The sequence below is a fragment of the Acomys russatus genome, chromosome 4 (assembly GCF_903995435.1).
Source record: "Acomys russatus chromosome 4, mAcoRus1.1, whole genome shotgun sequence".
Taxonomy (NCBI): Eukaryota; Metazoa; Chordata; class Mammalia; order Rodentia; family Muridae; genus Acomys; species Acomys russatus.
The window spans coordinates 68,621,150-68,638,494 of record NC_067140.1 but is presented as its reverse complement, the minus strand read 5'-3'; the positions used below and the strand labels follow the sequence as shown (position 1 = coordinate 68,638,494).

The following is a 17,345-nucleotide window of genomic DNA, read 5'->3' as shown; positions in this document are numbered from 1 at the left end:
TAAACTTGCTATCTCTTAGGGGAAGACCTCAATCTTTAAATTCTAGCCAACTTCTGTTAGTAAAAGCAAAGTACCTTTTAAAACATACAGACACAGGCTGGAAAGATGGCTTAGCCATTAAAGGTTAGGCTCACAACTGAAACGTACAGACACTATGACAGCTCCTTTTAAAATTTTGGCCAAATTACCTGATGTATTGCCAGACCCATACATGCCAGGGTTTTCTCAGGGGCATCTCTTAGTGAGTTTTCTATATCTGGAATCAAGTTAGTCATTTCATCATCTTTTGTCAGTTCTTTAAAGTCCACCAAAATGCTTCCCTTTCTTTCTATTTCATCCTGTAAAAGATTAAAATTTAAATGTAACAGTTGCTTTTTTGAGTCAATTATTATAAGTGACCATTTAGTACACACTCTCAATGTATATAGTAGCCAACACAGTAATAATTCTAAGTTTTGTCACATAGCTGCAATACTACAAATATATTTATGTGCATATACTTAACAAACTTTTGAGGTTGGTATTTATAGCAATATCTCCAAGGATGAGAAAGCAAAAGTGGGGAGAATGTAGCTCACTTAGGTGCACACTGCTGGTAAACTGCAGAGCCAGGATCCAGGCGACACCCATCCACTTCCAGGCCTCATGCTCACTAGCCCTGGAAACACACTGCCCAGTATAAAGGGTACACGAAGGCAGCCGGCCAATGGTGCTACAGAAAGCACTCACCTTATCATATAAGTCAATGTGCCTTGTGAAGAACTTCTCAAATGCTTGAATCTTCTCAATTAAAGGAGAGTTATTACTGTAAACTAACCCAACAGATACATCGTTAGCACCAATAATCACACATGAAAGCATTTTTCTATTCCTGAGATAGATCCCTTAAACACATGTTCCCTCCTCTCTTCCTTTGTGTGTGATTACATCTGGATAACAATGGGATGAATACTTGAGACTTTAAGAAAACTAATGTCTGAACAACCTAACATGTATATAAAAGTCCTGTACAGTAAACTTAAACTAAACATTGTAATAAATGCAAAGCCGTGCATATGAACAGAGCTTAAGACAATCACTATCTTTGCAAAGTAAATTCTACTTGTTCAAATTGCCACTTGTCAAATAATTTCCCAAAATCTGAGACAGACCAACGCTTACCTGTAATCTCAAAATTGTAATGCTACCTTTTTATATGTTTGCAAAGTTTTATAGGATGTTTAAATTTCTCTCTCACATAAACAGTCTAATGAAATGGGCCAATTTTAAGCAGGATATCTCTTGAATTCCATCTTTAGTCACCTAAAGGTCACTCACAGTGCCCTGAGCTAGCTACTAGGGCAATGATGAAAATGTTGGTGGTTAATGTATCCTGAAGGAACAACAGATCTTCTATGAGACACTTCTATCAAACTAATAGGGAGGGGGAAAAGGAATTCATTCCCAGAATGAATACTGAAAATCTGTCACAAGACAGGATCCTTGACCGTAAGCACTGTGGAATTCTGGAGGGGGAAACTCACAGCTATAAATAAAAATAAGAACAAAAGCCACACCTCATAAGAGATAAACATGGAGACGCCATAAGAAAATGGAGGAGCAACAGCTCTGCACTTCAGGAAACGTCTGGTAATAGACAGCATTCTTTCCTACACAAACCTCAAGTGCCATCCAGCTCTTGGTACTCAGCCTGTCACTACTCTGTTTCCTGCTGTGACACTGATTGACACCTGTGCCCAATTTCCCAGGCAACCTCTAGGTTCAGCCAGTTGGAAACACTATAAGGGCTGGAAGGTGGCAAGACGTATGAAAGAAATTATTCTTGCTTTCATTCTTTTTATTTTTTAAGATTTACTTTTAAGCGTGTGTGTGTGTGTGTGTGTGTGTGTGTGTGTGTGTTTGAGTATGCCACACACGCAGGTATCTGCAGAGGCTAAAAGAGGGTTTCAGAGTGAGTGTCCTTCTGGGCACCGAGCTCAGACCCCAGAACAACAAGAAGCATGCTCACTCCAGCCCCTCGTTCCAGGTCTCCTCAGCATCTCTGCTACTGCACAGAACAGCTACAGTTCCAGGCTCCAGTAACATCTGCTCCGTTCTCAGTTACCATGGATGCCCAGCTTCAATCACCTGTATTCCAGTCACTACTTCCTGGGAGGTTGCCTCCGTGCTGCCTTTCTGCCTTTTCAGTCTTCCATACCCATATCCAAATCCTCGCATTAAACACTTTTTTTGAAACACTCACCAGTCGGTTGGTTTGTTTCCTGATACATATATAAAATCAATGCTCCTAACAAATGTTTGGGAGAGCAAAAGGTCTACAGCGGAAACTCAACAGAACCATGGTAACAGAATGTGGTCTCCAAAGGCGGCCAGGTATCTCATGGGTCTTCCCTAACTCTACCTTCAGAGAAGTAAAGCTTCCAGCCCTTGTACGGTACGGACTGATCCAACGTCGACTGTCGAAGCGAAGGTTGTGAAGCTTGGTCTGAAAAAGTAAAGCAGGTTAGTGAAAAGCAAGCGCGGCTTTCCCCTGAAATAATCTTTATTAGTAGACTCTGAACTGGATGTCTCAATGAGAACTGTAAGTATTAATTTTCAGGCTGAAGTTTCAGTCAAACTGCCCTGAGGTTTATTTTATTTATTTATTTATGTATTTATTTATTTGTGTGTGTGTGTGTGTGTGTGTGTGTGTGTGTGTGTTTTGTGTATTGTCCACTGTGGGCCCACACATGCCACCAGGGCACGTGGGAAGGTCAGAGGACAGCTTGCTGGCATCAGTTCTCTCCTTCCACCAAGTAGGTTCCAAGGACCTACCTGAGGGTCATCAGGCTTGGTGGCAGGCACCCTTCCCTACTCACCCCATCTACTGGCCTTTGGGCTTGTTTCTTTCCTGAGAGGAAACAAAACCGACCACTGGTCACACTTACCAGACGTATGCTTTCCCGTAGCTCTACTCACATCAGCGCCATGCTCTCTTTCTCTCCACCTTCCTGAGAAGGTCCCGCCTCCTCTTCCTCTTTTCCAGCTTTGAAATCTTCCTCGTCCAAAACCTCTCCCTCTGTATGTGCCACTCATGTCTTCTAAAAGTCAACAGCACTCCTAAAAATGTAATAACATAGTAAAAAAAAAAAAAAAAAAAGGGAAAGTTACTATAGTGTTTGAGACCAGCACATAGGTCTGCAATGTTCCACGCTACAGTATAAACCTTATGCACTGTGTAGTTATTCATTTAATCTCCATCACAATTTAAGGTACGCCACAGGCTTTATTCAGCACCACTTCTCAAGGAACCATCAGGAGAAAAATAAAGGCAGTTATTTGTTTGCAGCGTTTGAAACTGATATTGGACAGTACTAGCTGAACACAATCCTCACCATGATGCCAGGGAGACATCATAGGTCAATCTTTGTTGTACTGGGTTCTGTGGCAAGCTGTCCTTAAAACTGTTCTAAAAGAAAATCATTCCACTTAAAAGTTCCTATCCCGTAGATACAAACTACTAATGATATAGTCATACGCTGTGGTGCAATCCATTAGGAGAACCTAGTCTACTCATTAGAGGACTTGGTTAATAACTAAAATGCTCGCTAATAAGCAAACTATTAAAAAATTAAAGTTGCTTGTGATAGCCCTGGGATTAAAAACTCGAGTCTTCAGGACCCTCAAGAAGAGACATTCCACAACAACCCAACTCCATCATCTATATAGAGAAATAGGCCTAAGAAGAGCTACTTCAATCACATCCTGTCTTCCTCGCGTCCTACTAGCAGAAGCCCCCGAGTCCTCCAAGCCCACGACTGGGTGGTAGACGGTGCGCACTCCCACTCAGATATACGCAGACACTTCCGCTGTCGCCGCGCACCGGAACACCGGACGCAAGGCGGGGAAGGCGGAGCACAACAACCGCACGGCAAACTCTACGTTCCCGTAAAGTTATTTTTTGGCGCGTCTCTGACGCGCTTCTGCTTAAGAAAGCCACGCGACTGGAGGGCGGGACGAAGTGTAGCCAATCAAAGAGTTCAGATAGACGGAAGTCGCAAAGCTCCCGGAAGCCGCCCTGAAGTCCCGACCGGAAAGGGGAAGCGGCGTGCAGCACGTGGGGGCGGTGCCGGCAGAGGCACAGGTCTCTCTTGGCTGTGCTGGGCTGCTGGTGGCTGGCGCCTGAGCGGAGATTGGAGAGGATCTGGAGTCCATGGAGACATCAGCGGAGCAGCCGAACCCACAGCCCCCGCATCCCGGGGACCACTGCATCCATGACGGCGACTTCGTGGTGCTGAAACGGGAAGATGTATTTAAAGCAGTGCAAGTCCAGCGGAGAAAGTGAGTCAGGTTGCTGGTCCTGGGCAACGCGCACCACGATCCCGACTCCGTGTCCCATTCTTGGTTCTTTGAATCCCGCTCCCCAGCCCTCGTGGCCACCGCTCAAGCTTTCCTATGGCAGAGACCTTTTCCCACTGGGATGCTTTTCGCATCCTTGGCCTATGAGAGCTCCTTTGCACCTTTCTCATCCTACAGCACTCGCCTCTACCTTTTATTCCCCCACCTTCTGCCTTCAGCACCAGATTCTCTTCCCAAGAATTCTATCCTTAGTATTCTCGCCCCCGAGGGTGCTTTCCCTAGGTTTCTAGGGTCTTCGCTATGTTTACAGAACTTCTCCAACCTTTCACATTCAGATCTTTTCATCATGTCTGACTCTCCTCCCAGCTCCCCACCTTCGCCATAAAGTCATCTTCCTTCGTAAGGGAGAAGTGAGAGGAGGGATGAGAGAGAAAGATCTCTTACACCTAGTCTGGGTCTCAGGTAGGCAGTCCTCTTCTCTGGACTCCAGTGGGGAAAATCTGCCTACTGTGAGTAAGAAAGGGCAACTTCTTACCGTGTGCAATCATTGCGAGCCCTTCATTTTACCCAAAGGTATGAAAGGTCCAGGAAAATTGAATTGTTCCCAAGCTGTTCGCTAGGGCTCAGAGCTCATAATTAGCCTTGGTAACTTTCTGACAGCAGATTGAGTTACTTCATCCTAATAGCTTATTAATAGTTAGAATTTATTGAGATGTTTAAGTTAACTTGGGCACAATGGCTTTTTTCTTTTGAGCTGATTATAATAGTGCTTTTTTTTTTTTTTTTTTTTTTTTCTTGATTGCTATAGTTCTGGGGCTGTGCATACTAGGCAAGCGCGCTGCCACCGAGTCACATTGCTAGTCCTGTAATACTCCTTGTTAAGAAGTAACTCATGCAAGGTCAGGAGAACAGCTGCCTGTGGGCCAGAAAGCTGGATATCTCGAAATTTGGAATCTCTTCTTCTAAGGTTATTGCTCATAAGTTATTTTTACAACTGTTTGATTCAAACCATTGAATGGTATTTGGAATGAAGCAGTAAACAGTAAAAATGTTAGGCGAGGGCTGGGGATGTACTCAGTCGCTAGCGTGCTTGTCTGTTGTGCTCACAGCCCTAGGTTTGGTTCCCAGCACTACGTAAATGGACTGTGGTGGTGCGGGCCTGCAATCTCAGTACTGGGGAGATGGAGGAAAGGCAGGGGGCAGAAATTCAAGATCATGCTTGGAGAGTCGGAGGCCAGCCTGGCCAACATCTCCATCATCATCATACCAGTTAGACAGGCAGCAGTGTCCAGTGCATCAAGCCTGGTTGGTAGCCAACTTTTTTTTTTTTTTTGCACAAGCATGATTTGATAAAAGGGAAGAAGAATCAGAAAGGACAGGGTGTTCATTCTAGTCTAGAGTCAAATATCTGTACCGCTCTAGAACATTCTTAAATTCTGCATTGGTGAGATTCTATTTTGGTGTTGAGAGTATAGAAGTCTTACAACTGTCCTCCTCACCACTGCATTTCTTATGTTCTTGAAGCTGGTGCTTTGTTTTTTTGTTTTGTTTCCTTTTCAGAATTTTAAATTAGAAATTCTCTGCCCACTTCCAAGTACATGTGTTTTAGAAATAGCCACATTGTAAATTACTTAAACATCTTAGAGTATGACCTAGTGCAGCAAAGTGCTTTAGGTGGTAAGCATGTATTCTGATGAGCAAGCCCAGGGTGCCTACTGATGGCCAGGTGAAGTGTATTTTTCTCTAAACATTTTCTTTTCTGCCTCCCAGGGGGTGGATTCACAGGCCTGCTGCAGCACGCCCAGCTGGCTTCATGTTCAGATACCAGCTATTTGAATGTCCTTTTTATAAAGTGCTCTGCCAGTTTTGTCCCCCGTGGGACAGACAGGATCTCCAGTTCTAAAAAGTACTACTTTTTTTTTTTTTTTTTTTTTTTTTTTTTTTTTAGCTACACAGAGAAATTCTGTCTACAAAAACAAAAACAAAACAACATTTTCACAATTACATGCATGTGTGAGTGTGTGTACTTGAATCCAGGAGCCCTCGGTGGCCAGACGCTTTGCATTTCCTGGCATTGTAGTAATAGCCAATGGTGAACCATCCAGTGTGGGTGCTGACGACCAGAGTCAGGTCCTCCAGAAGAGCAGTAAGTGCTCTCGACTTGCTGGCTCCTTTCTCCTAAAATGCTCTTTAGAAATTATTTGGATACTTTTGTTACTGCCCCTCTTCTTGAGAAATCCATGGTGGTAATTTCCATTTTATTTAGAAAATGACCTGCTGAACCTAGCTGCATTCCAAGCCAGACTCCCTGTCACAGGAGCTGCCACAGCTCTCTGCAAATCTCACTCTGGAGACACACAGCTCAGCTCGCTCACTCCTCAGATCGCCTCCCTCAGATTTCTGCCTGAGCTCTCAGGCCAGTCAGCTTGAGTGCATCCTTCCCCGACCTTTGCATATAAGATAAGCAGGCCGAGATGTAAGTCAACCCAGCTTTAGTGTTTCATGAACACCAATGTGCTTAGAGGATACAAATCGGGCCTGAGCTGAGCAGATGTTTTGAGTGTTATATGTTAGTTCCTGGAAATAAGAATTGGGAGCCGGGAGCACTTAAGAGTACACGAAACTTTGTTCACATGATTCAAGTGACATTTGATGAATGAGGCTGGGGGGATGGCTCAAACAGTAAAGCTCTAACCACATAAGCAAGGGTGTGGTGGTTTGTCTATAATCTACAGCAAGATGGAGGCAGAGAGGAGGCTCTTTAGAGCTCTGAGGGTGGCTAGCCGGACAGACGCAGCAGCGAACAAAAGAGAGACTTTGTCTTGAAAAAAAGATGGAAGGCAAGAGCCGGCACCTGAGTTCATCTTTTGGCTTCCAGATGCACACGGAGGTACACAAGCACACTTACGTATGCATATACCACACACACAAACACACATACATACATGTACAGACACCACACATGCACAGGATAAAGTAGATAGGAGCTTTTTAAAGGATGTGATGGACAAAGATGTGGCAAGATAGAGAGCCCAAAAGGAAAGGTGAAAACAGGAGTGAAGTGGGACACAAACAGAATTCACGGGGACAAGACAGGCCCAGATTAAAGACCTCTGTGCATGTAAACTGGGCTCGGAAGCTTTTTTTTAGGTACAAAGTTTTTGTTTGTGTCGACAATGCTGTGTGATAGGAAAGAAAACTGCACACCTGTATGAATGCCACAGTTTTAGCTCCTCACACAAACACACATAACAGGTTGTCGTTGTGTGTTACGTGCCACACATCAGTTCATCCCAGAAATGCAGTCCACAGCAGACTGAAGTAATGACCACACCAATGTCCAGTGTGATGAACCAATGAGTTTTTAATTGGAGTTATTAACAAGTATGGGTAAGGGGTTATTTACAGGGAGCAGGGGAAATTCAAAAGTAGCTGCATCACCTCAATGCCCACTCAACACATCTGAGTGCACCTAGGAACCTTCAACGCTGAAGCTGTCTAGCAGCTCCAAAGCTGACCTTCTCTCAGCAGCATGGCGGATCACTTGTCTTTTCTGTGCATGCACACTCCCACACTAGGGGATCCTCAAGAATCTTCCAGGTTTTTGTTGCCAGGACATGTGGCCTTTTGCTTATCCCCTGAGACTGGTGAGCCTGTTAGATAGAATTCTGGGAAACACCACACTGTAGCTAAGGCCAATCCAGCCTGGAAGTTGGCATCTTTCCACCTCTGCCTCCTTCATGTTGGGAGTGGCGTGTACCACCGCACCAGGTAACTGAATCTTGAGCAGAATGCTTTCCCCTGGGCCTCAGATTTCTGTCCTGGCAAGGGGCATCTGAGGATGACTGAGAGTGAAAAGGGTGCACGGGCTGCTTAAAATCCAGTTAGGACTCGGCAGGCGCTCATTTTCCTTCTTTATTGTGTGCTTCCCTTTGAAGTTGCTGTAAGGCCCCGACCTTAGTGCTCGGAAGCCTGATGCCCTCAGCAGTACATCGCCAGTGCTCAGTCCATGTCCAACGTACAGATCACCAGTAACGTTTACTTCTAAGGCAGGCTATTTGGATTTGCTTTGCTACTTTCCTAATAGACTAGCCAATTACATAGAAACCAAGACGTTTTAAGGATTGTTGTCATCTTCTCAGTGGTTATTTTGTTGGGGATTTTCTAGTGTGGGTTGCACAGGGTGCCATAGTGCATACTCATGCATGGCCTGGGAATCTTGTCAGTCATACTGCTGCTGGAATCTGCAGAACCTGTGAGCTTAAGCATTCTGGGGGACAATCTAGAATGCAGTCAGACCTGTGCCCCACCAAAGGAGTGTCCTTCTCCTTCTGAAAGCTAGTGTTTCCCTAGCTTCTTTATTAATGGTTTTATCTCTTCCCCAACCTGGTTCTCTCCAGTTCATTTGGTTTGTACTCAATACTGCTGTTAATTTTATCGTGAGAACCTTTTGAAATAAACTAGACTAGAATGAGTGTACCTCTCATAGCATGACCACAAAAGAAATCAGCTGATGGGTTGGGTTTTTTTCTCCCTCAGGAAAGTAACGTTTGAGAAACAGTGGTTCTACCTGGATAATGCCATTGGCCATAGTTATGGGTCAACATTTGAGGTGAGCAGTGGAGGAAGTCTTCAGCTCAAAAAGAAGAAGGAAGAGCCTGCTTCAGGTAACCACTTTGGATGTATGAAACGGGTACTGTCCAGGTAGCCAGGCAAAAATGTAGATTTCCTGTGGACGCTCTCCAGGAAGTTTAACTAAATCAAGGGAGGGGTGCTCTTAAAAATCAAAGGGCAGACTTGAGAGGTGATCGGGTGGGTGTGGATAGGAACTCAGGAAAAGAAAGATTGCAGGTGCAGGCATAAACTGAGCGAGTAATTGGAGTGCTCAGAGATGGAGGTCAGAGGGTCAGGATTCGGGTTAACTGTGGAGCGAGCATGAGGCCAGCCTATTCTACATGAGAACTTATCTCAAAACAAAACTTTGAGGGGCTGGAGAGATGGTCCAGCAGTTATGAGCACTTGTTGCTCTTTTCCAGGATCCATCTTCACTTCATGAACACCCACAGGGCGGGTCACAAACGTGTGTGACTCGAGCTCTAGGGATCTGACGCCCTTTTCTGAGTTGCGTGACTAGGCTTGCATCTGGCGCACATAAGTGCAGGCAAAACACCCCAACATGTAGAATTAGATATTTTTTTAAATTTTTGTGTATTTATTTTTGAGACAAGGTCTCAGTAAATGGCCTTGGCCGCCCCTGAGCTTGTGGTGTAGAGCAGGCTGGCCTCAAATTCACAGAGATTCTCCTGCCTCTGCCTCCCTACTGTTCGGATTAAAGGTCTGTGCCATCATTCCCTCCCAGCTTTTTTTTTTTTTTCCTAAGGAAACATGGAAAATAATTTCAAATCAGGGCAAGCAAGATGGCTTAGCAGGTAAAGGTACCTATTACCAAGTCTGACGGCCTTGGTTCCATTAATCCCTGAGGCCCACATGGCGGAAGGGGAAAACCATGACCTCAGACAATACATGCACGATGCCATGTGCAAGCCAATATACATACACAGATACATGTAAAATTAAGTCATTAAAATGTAATTTTTAATAATGGTTTTATATCAAAATTATCACAGAGCAATTTCTTTCCTTAGATCCTAAAGAAGCGGGCACTGATAATCGCAATATAGTTGATGACGGAAAATCTCAGAAACTTACTCAGGATGATATAAAAGCTCTGAAAGACAAGGGCATTAAAGGAGAGGTAAAATGGATTCTTTCCCTCTGTTTGTATGTAACAGATTCGTTTTTGACAGCACATTTTGAGGTAAAATGGAGTGTGAGTTAAAATATGTGCACAGAACACATCGGGATTTTGTTTCTTACGTGCAGGAAGAATAGACTGAGCGGCAGCCCCACAAGTATTAGGTGGAGGAGAAGTTAACAGCCGGGGTTTGCTTTCATTGTGGCTGATGTGCGTCTTGCCTCCCTTTCTTGGAGATGTCTCTTCCTCTAGCTTGGTTTAAAAAAAACTGTGTGAACACGGCCCTGGGTTCCATCCCCAACACCAGGGGAAAAGGCTAAATGGAGTTGTGACGTGCTTGTTGCAAATCCCACATAGAGTGTAGCTTGCTCCTTTTCTTCCAGGAAATAGTTCAGCAGCTAATTGAAAATAGTACCACATTCCGAGACAAAACAGAGTTCGCCCAAGATAAATATATTAAAAAGAAGAAGAAAAAGTAAGTCATTCTGTTTGAAATTATTAAAACCAGTGCATCTTTTCTATTCACTAAGTGGATATTTCTAAAGATAAGGTATTTTAAGTTTTTTTGTTTCAAATTGCTGTTCTGCTTTTAACTCCGCCAGATATGAAGCCGTCGTTACTATTTTGAAGCCATCTACCCGTATTCTTTCAATTATGTATTATGCAAGAGAACCTGGAAAAATTAAGTACGCTTTGTTTCCTTTCAAAAGTATAATTGGGGGAAATATGTCTATAAGAGAGTCATGATTTTAAGTAAACTGAAAAGCTTGCTCACCTGCATACAGTGTCCTCCTTCCTCATAAACTGTAAGTCCTTTTACTGTCACTTCAAGCAAACAATAACCTTATCAACATAATTCTGATGAAACAACTAGAAAAACTGTTATTAAATGTCAGGCTTTTCTTAGCTAAAAGTGAGTGAATTGTCCTTTTTTGCTTTTCCTTAGCCACATGAGATATGATACATTAGCCCAGATGTTGACGTTGGGAAATGTCCGTGCCGGCAATAAAATGATTGTCATGGAAACGTGTTCGGGCTTGGTGCTAGGTGCCATGATGGAGCGAATGGGAGGTAAAGACTTGATGTTTTCAAATTCAGTGAACTACCGTGATGTGGGGAAAGATGTCCAGGGATTGGAAGTTAGTTGGACTGAGTTTCTTTAAGAGCGGTAGACCTCCCTGGGTCCCGTCCCAGAACCTTTCTGTGCGGTCCATTTCTCCCCATGGCGCTATGTTGGTGCCCCGTGATGTCGGCCTTTCCTGCTTTGGTGTCTGTGGGGATGGTTCTGGAACTACAGTTGGCTACAAGTACAGTAAAACAGCTGGTACTTCTGTGTTGTCAGGATCTGAGGGACTGAGGGCGGAGGCTTCTCAGGAGGAGTTCTCTCAGACTCTGGAAGATAAGAGCTTGTATCCACCCTGTCTGGGGATGAACAGGGAGAAAGCAAATCGTCTCAATCCTGTGACCTCTGAACAAGCTCACTTGGTCTTCCAGCGTGTCCTAAAGAGACAAGCTTCGTTAAGACATCCCTAGAGTTCAGGGAATACACACACAAACAAACACACACACACACACACACACACACACACAGACTTGCTTCAGCATTCTCCATCCTGTAGACTTGGGAGAGAGACATGTCATATGAGGGCTTGGGCGTCGCACAGTTCACATTCCTTCCACTGTGCAGCTGTCTGTCTGTTTCGTCTGTCAGGCTTCGGCTCCATTATTCAGCTGTATCCTGGGGATGGACCTGTCCGGGCCGCAACAGCTTGTTTTGGATTTCCCAAGTCTTTCCTCAGTGGTCTCCATGAATTCCCCCTCAACAAAGTAAACAGTCTCCTCAATGGGACATTCTCTGCTGAGATGCTGACCTCAGAGCCTAAAGACAGCACTGCGGGTGAAGAAAGTAACGGTCAACTTGAAGAGAAGCAGACAGCTGAACAAGCCGATGAGGACAGCATGGCAGACGCCCCAGAAGGCAATGAAGAAGAACAGAGAACAATGGAAATTGTTCCTGGGGACCCAGAGAATAAGGGACCTAAAGAAAAAGGAAACAAAAGAGATTATGTAAGCATGTCAAGGAGCAGTCTCCTTGTAATAGCCTCAGAGCCTCGTAAGTCGTGAGATTTGGGTAACTTTGAAGCATTAGGTCCCCAGATGCTACATACCAAGAACAACCTAAGGGAATGGGTGTGTTTGCACACAGCTGTGTGGCTTTGTCTTGGGGCGGGAGCTCTGGGTGGCTTTCCTGGCAGCCTCAGCAGTGCTCGGGTAGCTACCTTGAGTACCCTCACCTTCCTTAGGTCGCCCCCTCCTCCATTGTGTACTGAGTGCCTGCTCTGCTCTGACAGCAGGGCATGTCTGTAGACCTGCCTGAGTGACCTCAGTGCATTGGTTTCTTGCTGCTCTCAGATTCAGGAAAAGCAGAGGAGACAAGAAGAGCAGAGGAAAAGACATTTGGAGGCTGCTGCTCTGCTGGGGGAAAGAAACGCAGATGGGTATGTTGACAAGGATGCTGGGCACTTCGTGGTGCTACCAAATCCTGCTTTGAATGCATTGGCATCTTCTTCCCACTACCTGCCCTGATTCTTGTGGGAAATGCGATGGAGATTTTCTTTTCGTTGTTTTGTTTTTTAAGAAAGGGTAGATCATGCTCCCTCTGCATATACTAAAGTTGGAACAATACAGAGAAGATTAGCATGGCCCCTGTGCAAGGATGACATGCAAATTCGTGAAGCATTACATATTTTTAAAAAAAAAAGAAAGAAAGACTGGGTCTGAACTGGAGAAACAGTTCAGCATTTAAGAGCAGACACTGCTCTTGCAAAGGACCAGAGTTAGAGTCCCAGCACCCTGCCCGGTGACTCATAACTGCCTGTAATTCCAGATTTGGTGGCCTCCCTGGACACCTGCATGCTCACACATACCTTCATGCAGGCATACACGTGCATAATTTTAAAAAACAGTTAATCTATCAAAGCTTTTACTTTTAAGGCTTGTAAAAATAAGTGGTTAGTTGGTTGGTTTTAAAGAAAGGCCAAGTCTGGCAGAGAGGGGAAATGATGGTACTAATTTAATAGTTTAAAAAGAAGTCTGAACATTCAGTGATGGCTGTCAGATAGGACTGTGGTCCTGCTAAGTGCAGCGGTGAAGCATAAAGAAGGCTATGACACTGGCCAATGAGAAGAGCTGTTGAAAACCTCTGTCAGAGGCTAGAGAGACGACTAAATGGTTAAGAAAGAGTGCTCGCTGCTCTTGCAGAGGACTGGTGTTCAGTAGCCAGCACCCACATCGGGCAGCTCACAGCTATCTGTAGCTCTACTTCCAGAGGCTGACACTCTTGGCCTCTGTACACACACACATACACACACACACACACACACACACACACACACACACACACTGCAGGGGGAGTGCATGCATACACACACATACACACTAAAATATAAAATACATCTTTAAAGAAAAAGAATACCTCTGGCAGTGGGAGGTGGATTCAGAAGTATAGTGTTGGATTTGCTTCCAGATGATCGAAAAGCAAAAGTCCAAGAATATCCTACATATAGTTGCCAGGCAGCACAAACATTTATGACCCAGTTTCTTAGAAATAAATAGCTCGTGATTTTATTCTGCTTTGAGCTTCCAGAATGTTGTGTAGTGTCTTGTACTTGTAGAGTTCGTGCTGGCCTAGTGCTCCTTTTGTAGTTAGGGCCAACCTGGGATTGAAGGCAATCCTGGCCCTGTGCATTAGGATTCCTGCCTACTAGTATATGCTCATTTTAAATATGTTTAAAACTCATGCTCACTGGAGGGTGTGAGGAACATGCTCTTCTGTTTTCCTTACAGTTTGATTGTGGCCAGTCGTTTCCACCCCACTCCACTGCTGCTGTCTTTGCTAGACTTTGTGGCCCCGTCAAGGCCATTTGTGGTCTACTGTCAGTATAAAGAGGTAATTTTGAGACAACGTGGACAGAATTCCTACATCTGGATTTTGGTCCTCATATTGTAGCTTGGGATGTATCTAACAGGACTGTTTTTGCCCTTAGCCTTTGTTGGAATGCTACACAAAACTTCGGGAGAGGGGAGGAGTCATTAACCTGAGGCTGTCTGAAACCTGGCTCAGAAATTACCAGGTAAGCAAGCGTTCTCCCCGCCAGGCCCTGGAGTTGGTCTTCAGGATTGCTGGCTCCTTGCAGCAGCGCTGTGGGTTGCTAAATAGAGCCGCTGTTCACAGTGGCAGTGGTGGAAATGTCTGCCTGTCACTCTTAGACAATACCCTGGCTCCCTGGCCCGCTTGTCATTTCAGAATGCACTATTCTGTAACTCTAGTGCACAGCTATTTAAAATGCAAATAACTAGTTGTCCTACCCTCAAGACCTTGCTGTCTGTAGAGGTGGGTCACTGAAAATGAAGTGACCCCGTCCTCTGCTGCAGCGTCTTCTCGGCCAGTGTCAGGGTTTACTGGAGGGATGTGTATTGTTCCAGAACTCATGCTGATGTGTGTTCATGCTCATCCTCTCCTTCACGGGCCCCCTCTCTGGCAGCGTCATGTCAGACCCAGCATCTCGGGCATGCTAGGTATGTATTCTGTCACTGAGCCACATGCTCAGAAGATAGATGCCAAAGTAGAAGTTCTGTAAGAAAATTATTAAAGAAAGGGGGCCTTTAAAAAATAATGAGAAACTGGGTGTGGTGGTGGTGCATGCCTTGAATCCCAGCACTCTGGAAGGCAGAGACAGGCGGATCTCTGTGAGTTCAAGGCCAGCCAGGGCTACACAGAGAAACCCTGGCTTGGGGGGAAAAAAAATTGGTTTTTAAATAAATAAATAGAGACAGGTAATGGGATTGTGTAGGTGAGTACTTGCAGAAGAAGAAAGGAGCAGCCCAGGCAGTACTTGGAGAATTCCTCAGGCAGCCAGTGAGGTGACGAGTGCTTGGACTGGCAGTTGAAGACTGCTCCACTGTCCAGCCGCCTGAACTGCGCCTGTGCCTGACCTCAGTTTGGTCTCCCTCAGTATGATCTGTGCCGCAGATCCCAAAGTCGCAGCAGCTGGAGGGGGCTTGCTGCCTGAATGTCTCACAGCTAGTTAGTTCTTTCAGGAAGGGAGATCGGAAAGGGTCCTTACCATCCGCCCTGCCCTGCTGCCTGGTGTCTGTTCCTACCACCATAAGGATACTGCTAAGTCTCTGGTAACTGCCTTTTTTTATGTGGCAAAAATAACTGGTGACAAGAACCAGTGCTGGGAAATGTCCATCCAGTATTGCTTCTCCATAGACCCCACCCCTGTTGTGGAGCCAGGAGGAAGACAACAGTGCCCACACAGGCCAGTGCACTGCAGGAACTCCCTCACCACACAAACTAACATTCAACTTGAGGGGAAAAGTTAGTCATTTTAAATCAAAAGAATTTGACATTTACATTCTGATTTTTGTTATGTTGTTGACATAGTTTGTAAGAATGCAGAAAGACATGAATGTCTGCTTTCTTTGTTTTTTGTTTGTTTGTTTGTTTTTCTGTCTTGGTTAGGTTCTGCCAGATCGGAGTCATCCCAAATTGCTGATGAGTGGAGGTGGAGGGTACCTTCTGTCGGGATTCACTGTTGTCTCCGACGGCCTTCGAGCAGACCCCAACCTCAAGTCCTGCGCAAGCACTTTAGACTCCCACAAGACTGAGGAGCCAGCAGCTAAAAAGCAGAAATGCCTGGAATCCAGCTCTTAACTCTTAGGAGATCAACATTTGATCTAAGGCATTCTGCAGCTGGTAACTAAACTAAGTGTCATCACTAAATATTTTTTCCTGTCCTAAGAATGTGTGTGTGCGCACCTGTTCCTGGGAAGAAGCGATGCCGACGGATAGTCTGGGCTGCAGCTGCAGCATGCAGTAATGCATGGGTACAGCAGCCCTGCTCCTGACAGACTCGGAGTACAGCTATCTGCGCATACCTTGGGCACGCCAGTACCTTGAAAATGTTGATATGTAAGACTTTGCTTATATTTTAAACAAAGATGAATAATACAAACTATCTAAAACAGTGAGGAATGAAAGAAAATTTCCTCTCACCGATTCTCTTCCACCTAAGCAATATGATGTGTGAGCCTATGAGATTTACAGTACCAAAAATGTGTACCCTATGCCCTGCAATGGAATAAGCTTTTTTTTAGATACTAAGTTTTTATTATTTTAATAGTTGATAGCCTGAGGAAGCTCCAGGCATTTATTTACCTCCTCTCCCCTTTTTTGGTGCATAGAAAGGTTTAGTAGATCCTTTTTACAGTGATTCACTCATCTTCTGCTTCATTCTGAATAAAGTGCTTAGAACTTCTGTGTACTATCAGACAATTGGTTTCCCCCCTCTAGACACAGACACACAGAAATGTGTATCGGTGTTGGTATATACACATACACATGGATGCATCTGTGTATGTCAACACGAACAGAATGTACTACCTGTGGTGGGAGAGAGAGAAAGAATGAATACACAGTTTATTTGAACTGTGATAAAGACTTGGGCAAAACAAACCAGCTCTCTGTATGTTGGTACCGTTCCTTGTCAAGTAGGTTTCAAGTGCCTTTTTCTGGAGATTGCTCCTGCTGGCCTCTAAAGGTCTACTGGAGTGAGGTGGGTGACCTTTATCTGCTCTTAAAAAGTATAATAAAAATTACTTTACCGTCTCCATTGTGAGAAACAAAAGTATTTAGAATAACTCAAGACTTGTCCACTTGAGAGTTTTGCTCACTAGAACACGCTTGTAGCACTGTGTAGGGTTTGTGTCATCATAGAAACCTGTCCAGGAGGAGCATCTCAGGAGTAAAGAAATTGCTTTCCTAATAGCGTGTGCTGTTCTGATAATGGCTGCCGTGATTACCACCTATGGTTTTTATTCCTTTTTCTCTCAACAGTTGCCTTTAAAGAATAAAAATTTCCTACTCTGAGCCATGTGTCATTAATAATATAATAAATGTTATCATGTCGAGCTGACGGTGACACGTGGTCTCTGTGTGGTAGAGAACACACTGGAACAAACCACATGTAAGTCACATTTAAGGAAAATGTAAGATTGCACAGATGAGACTCAGTAGGGCCTGGCTGCTGTTAAAATGACCTCAACTGGTGTCCAGATCTGTTCCCTTCTCTGAATCATTGAGTCAGCCCTCCAGTGTTGGGGTCTAAGGCCTGAGCTACCGGAGCCCTGAACGCCTGGCCAAACACTAGCCAATACCTTTTTTTGAATACCTCAAATAAGAAGGGAT

At 44.6% G+C, this 17,345-nt stretch overlaps 2 protein-coding genes and 1 non-coding gene across 5 annotated transcripts in view; 2 read left to right on the top strand and 1 right to left on the bottom strand.

Moving 5' to 3' along the window:
• Mcm8 (minichromosome maintenance 8 homologous recombination repair factor) overlaps positions 1 to 3,110 on the bottom strand; it is a 29,173-nt gene extending 26,063 nt beyond the window's left edge. The window contains exons 1-4 of one of the 2 annotated variants that reach the window (XM_051144690.1): positions 2,928 to 3,110; positions 2,402 to 2,485; positions 730 to 812; positions 189 to 338 (exon numbers count right to left, since the gene is read on the bottom strand). In XM_051144690.1, the coding sequence (XP_051000647.1) occupies positions 189 to 338; positions 730 to 812; positions 2,402 to 2,485; positions 2,928 to 3,075 (465 nt within the window). In that variant the 5' untranslated portion in view covers positions 3,076 to 3,110. Of the gene's footprint in view, positions 1 to 188; positions 339 to 729; positions 813 to 2,242; positions 2,493 to 2,927 lie in introns of those variants that run through there. The other variant, XM_051144689.1, reaches the window with a different exon arrangement.
• Positions 3,111 to 4,077: 967 nt separating this feature from the next.
• On the top strand, positions 4,078 to 16,473 carry Trmt6 (tRNA methyltransferase 6 non-catalytic subunit). Of its 2 annotated transcripts, XM_051144687.1 has the most exons (11): positions 4,078 to 4,320; positions 8,878 to 9,005; positions 9,984 to 10,093; positions 10,477 to 10,568; positions 10,696 to 10,779; positions 11,040 to 11,164; positions 11,805 to 12,160; positions 12,506 to 12,591; positions 13,940 to 14,042; positions 14,140 to 14,226; positions 15,621 to 16,473. In XM_051144687.1, the coding sequence occupies exons 1-11, from the start codon at positions 4,193 to 4,195 to the stop codon at positions 15,810 to 15,812; spliced, it is 1,491 nt and encodes a 496-aa protein (XP_051000644.1). In that variant the 5' UTR covers positions 4,078 to 4,192; the 3' UTR covers positions 15,813 to 16,473. The 2 variants fall into 2 exon arrangements, with proteins under 2 accessions (XP_051000644.1, XP_051000645.1); XM_051144688.1 differs by lacking the exons at positions 4,078 to 4,320; positions 8,878 to 9,005; positions 9,984 to 10,093; positions 10,477 to 10,568 and having other exon boundaries at positions 10,760 to 10,899.
• Positions 12,737 to 12,844, top strand: LOC127188745 (U6 spliceosomal RNA). The gene has a single exon (XR_007830590.1). It is a non-coding gene; the product is annotated as a U6 spliceosomal RNA (small nuclear RNA).
• Positions 16,474 to 17,345: the final 872 nt, after the last annotated feature.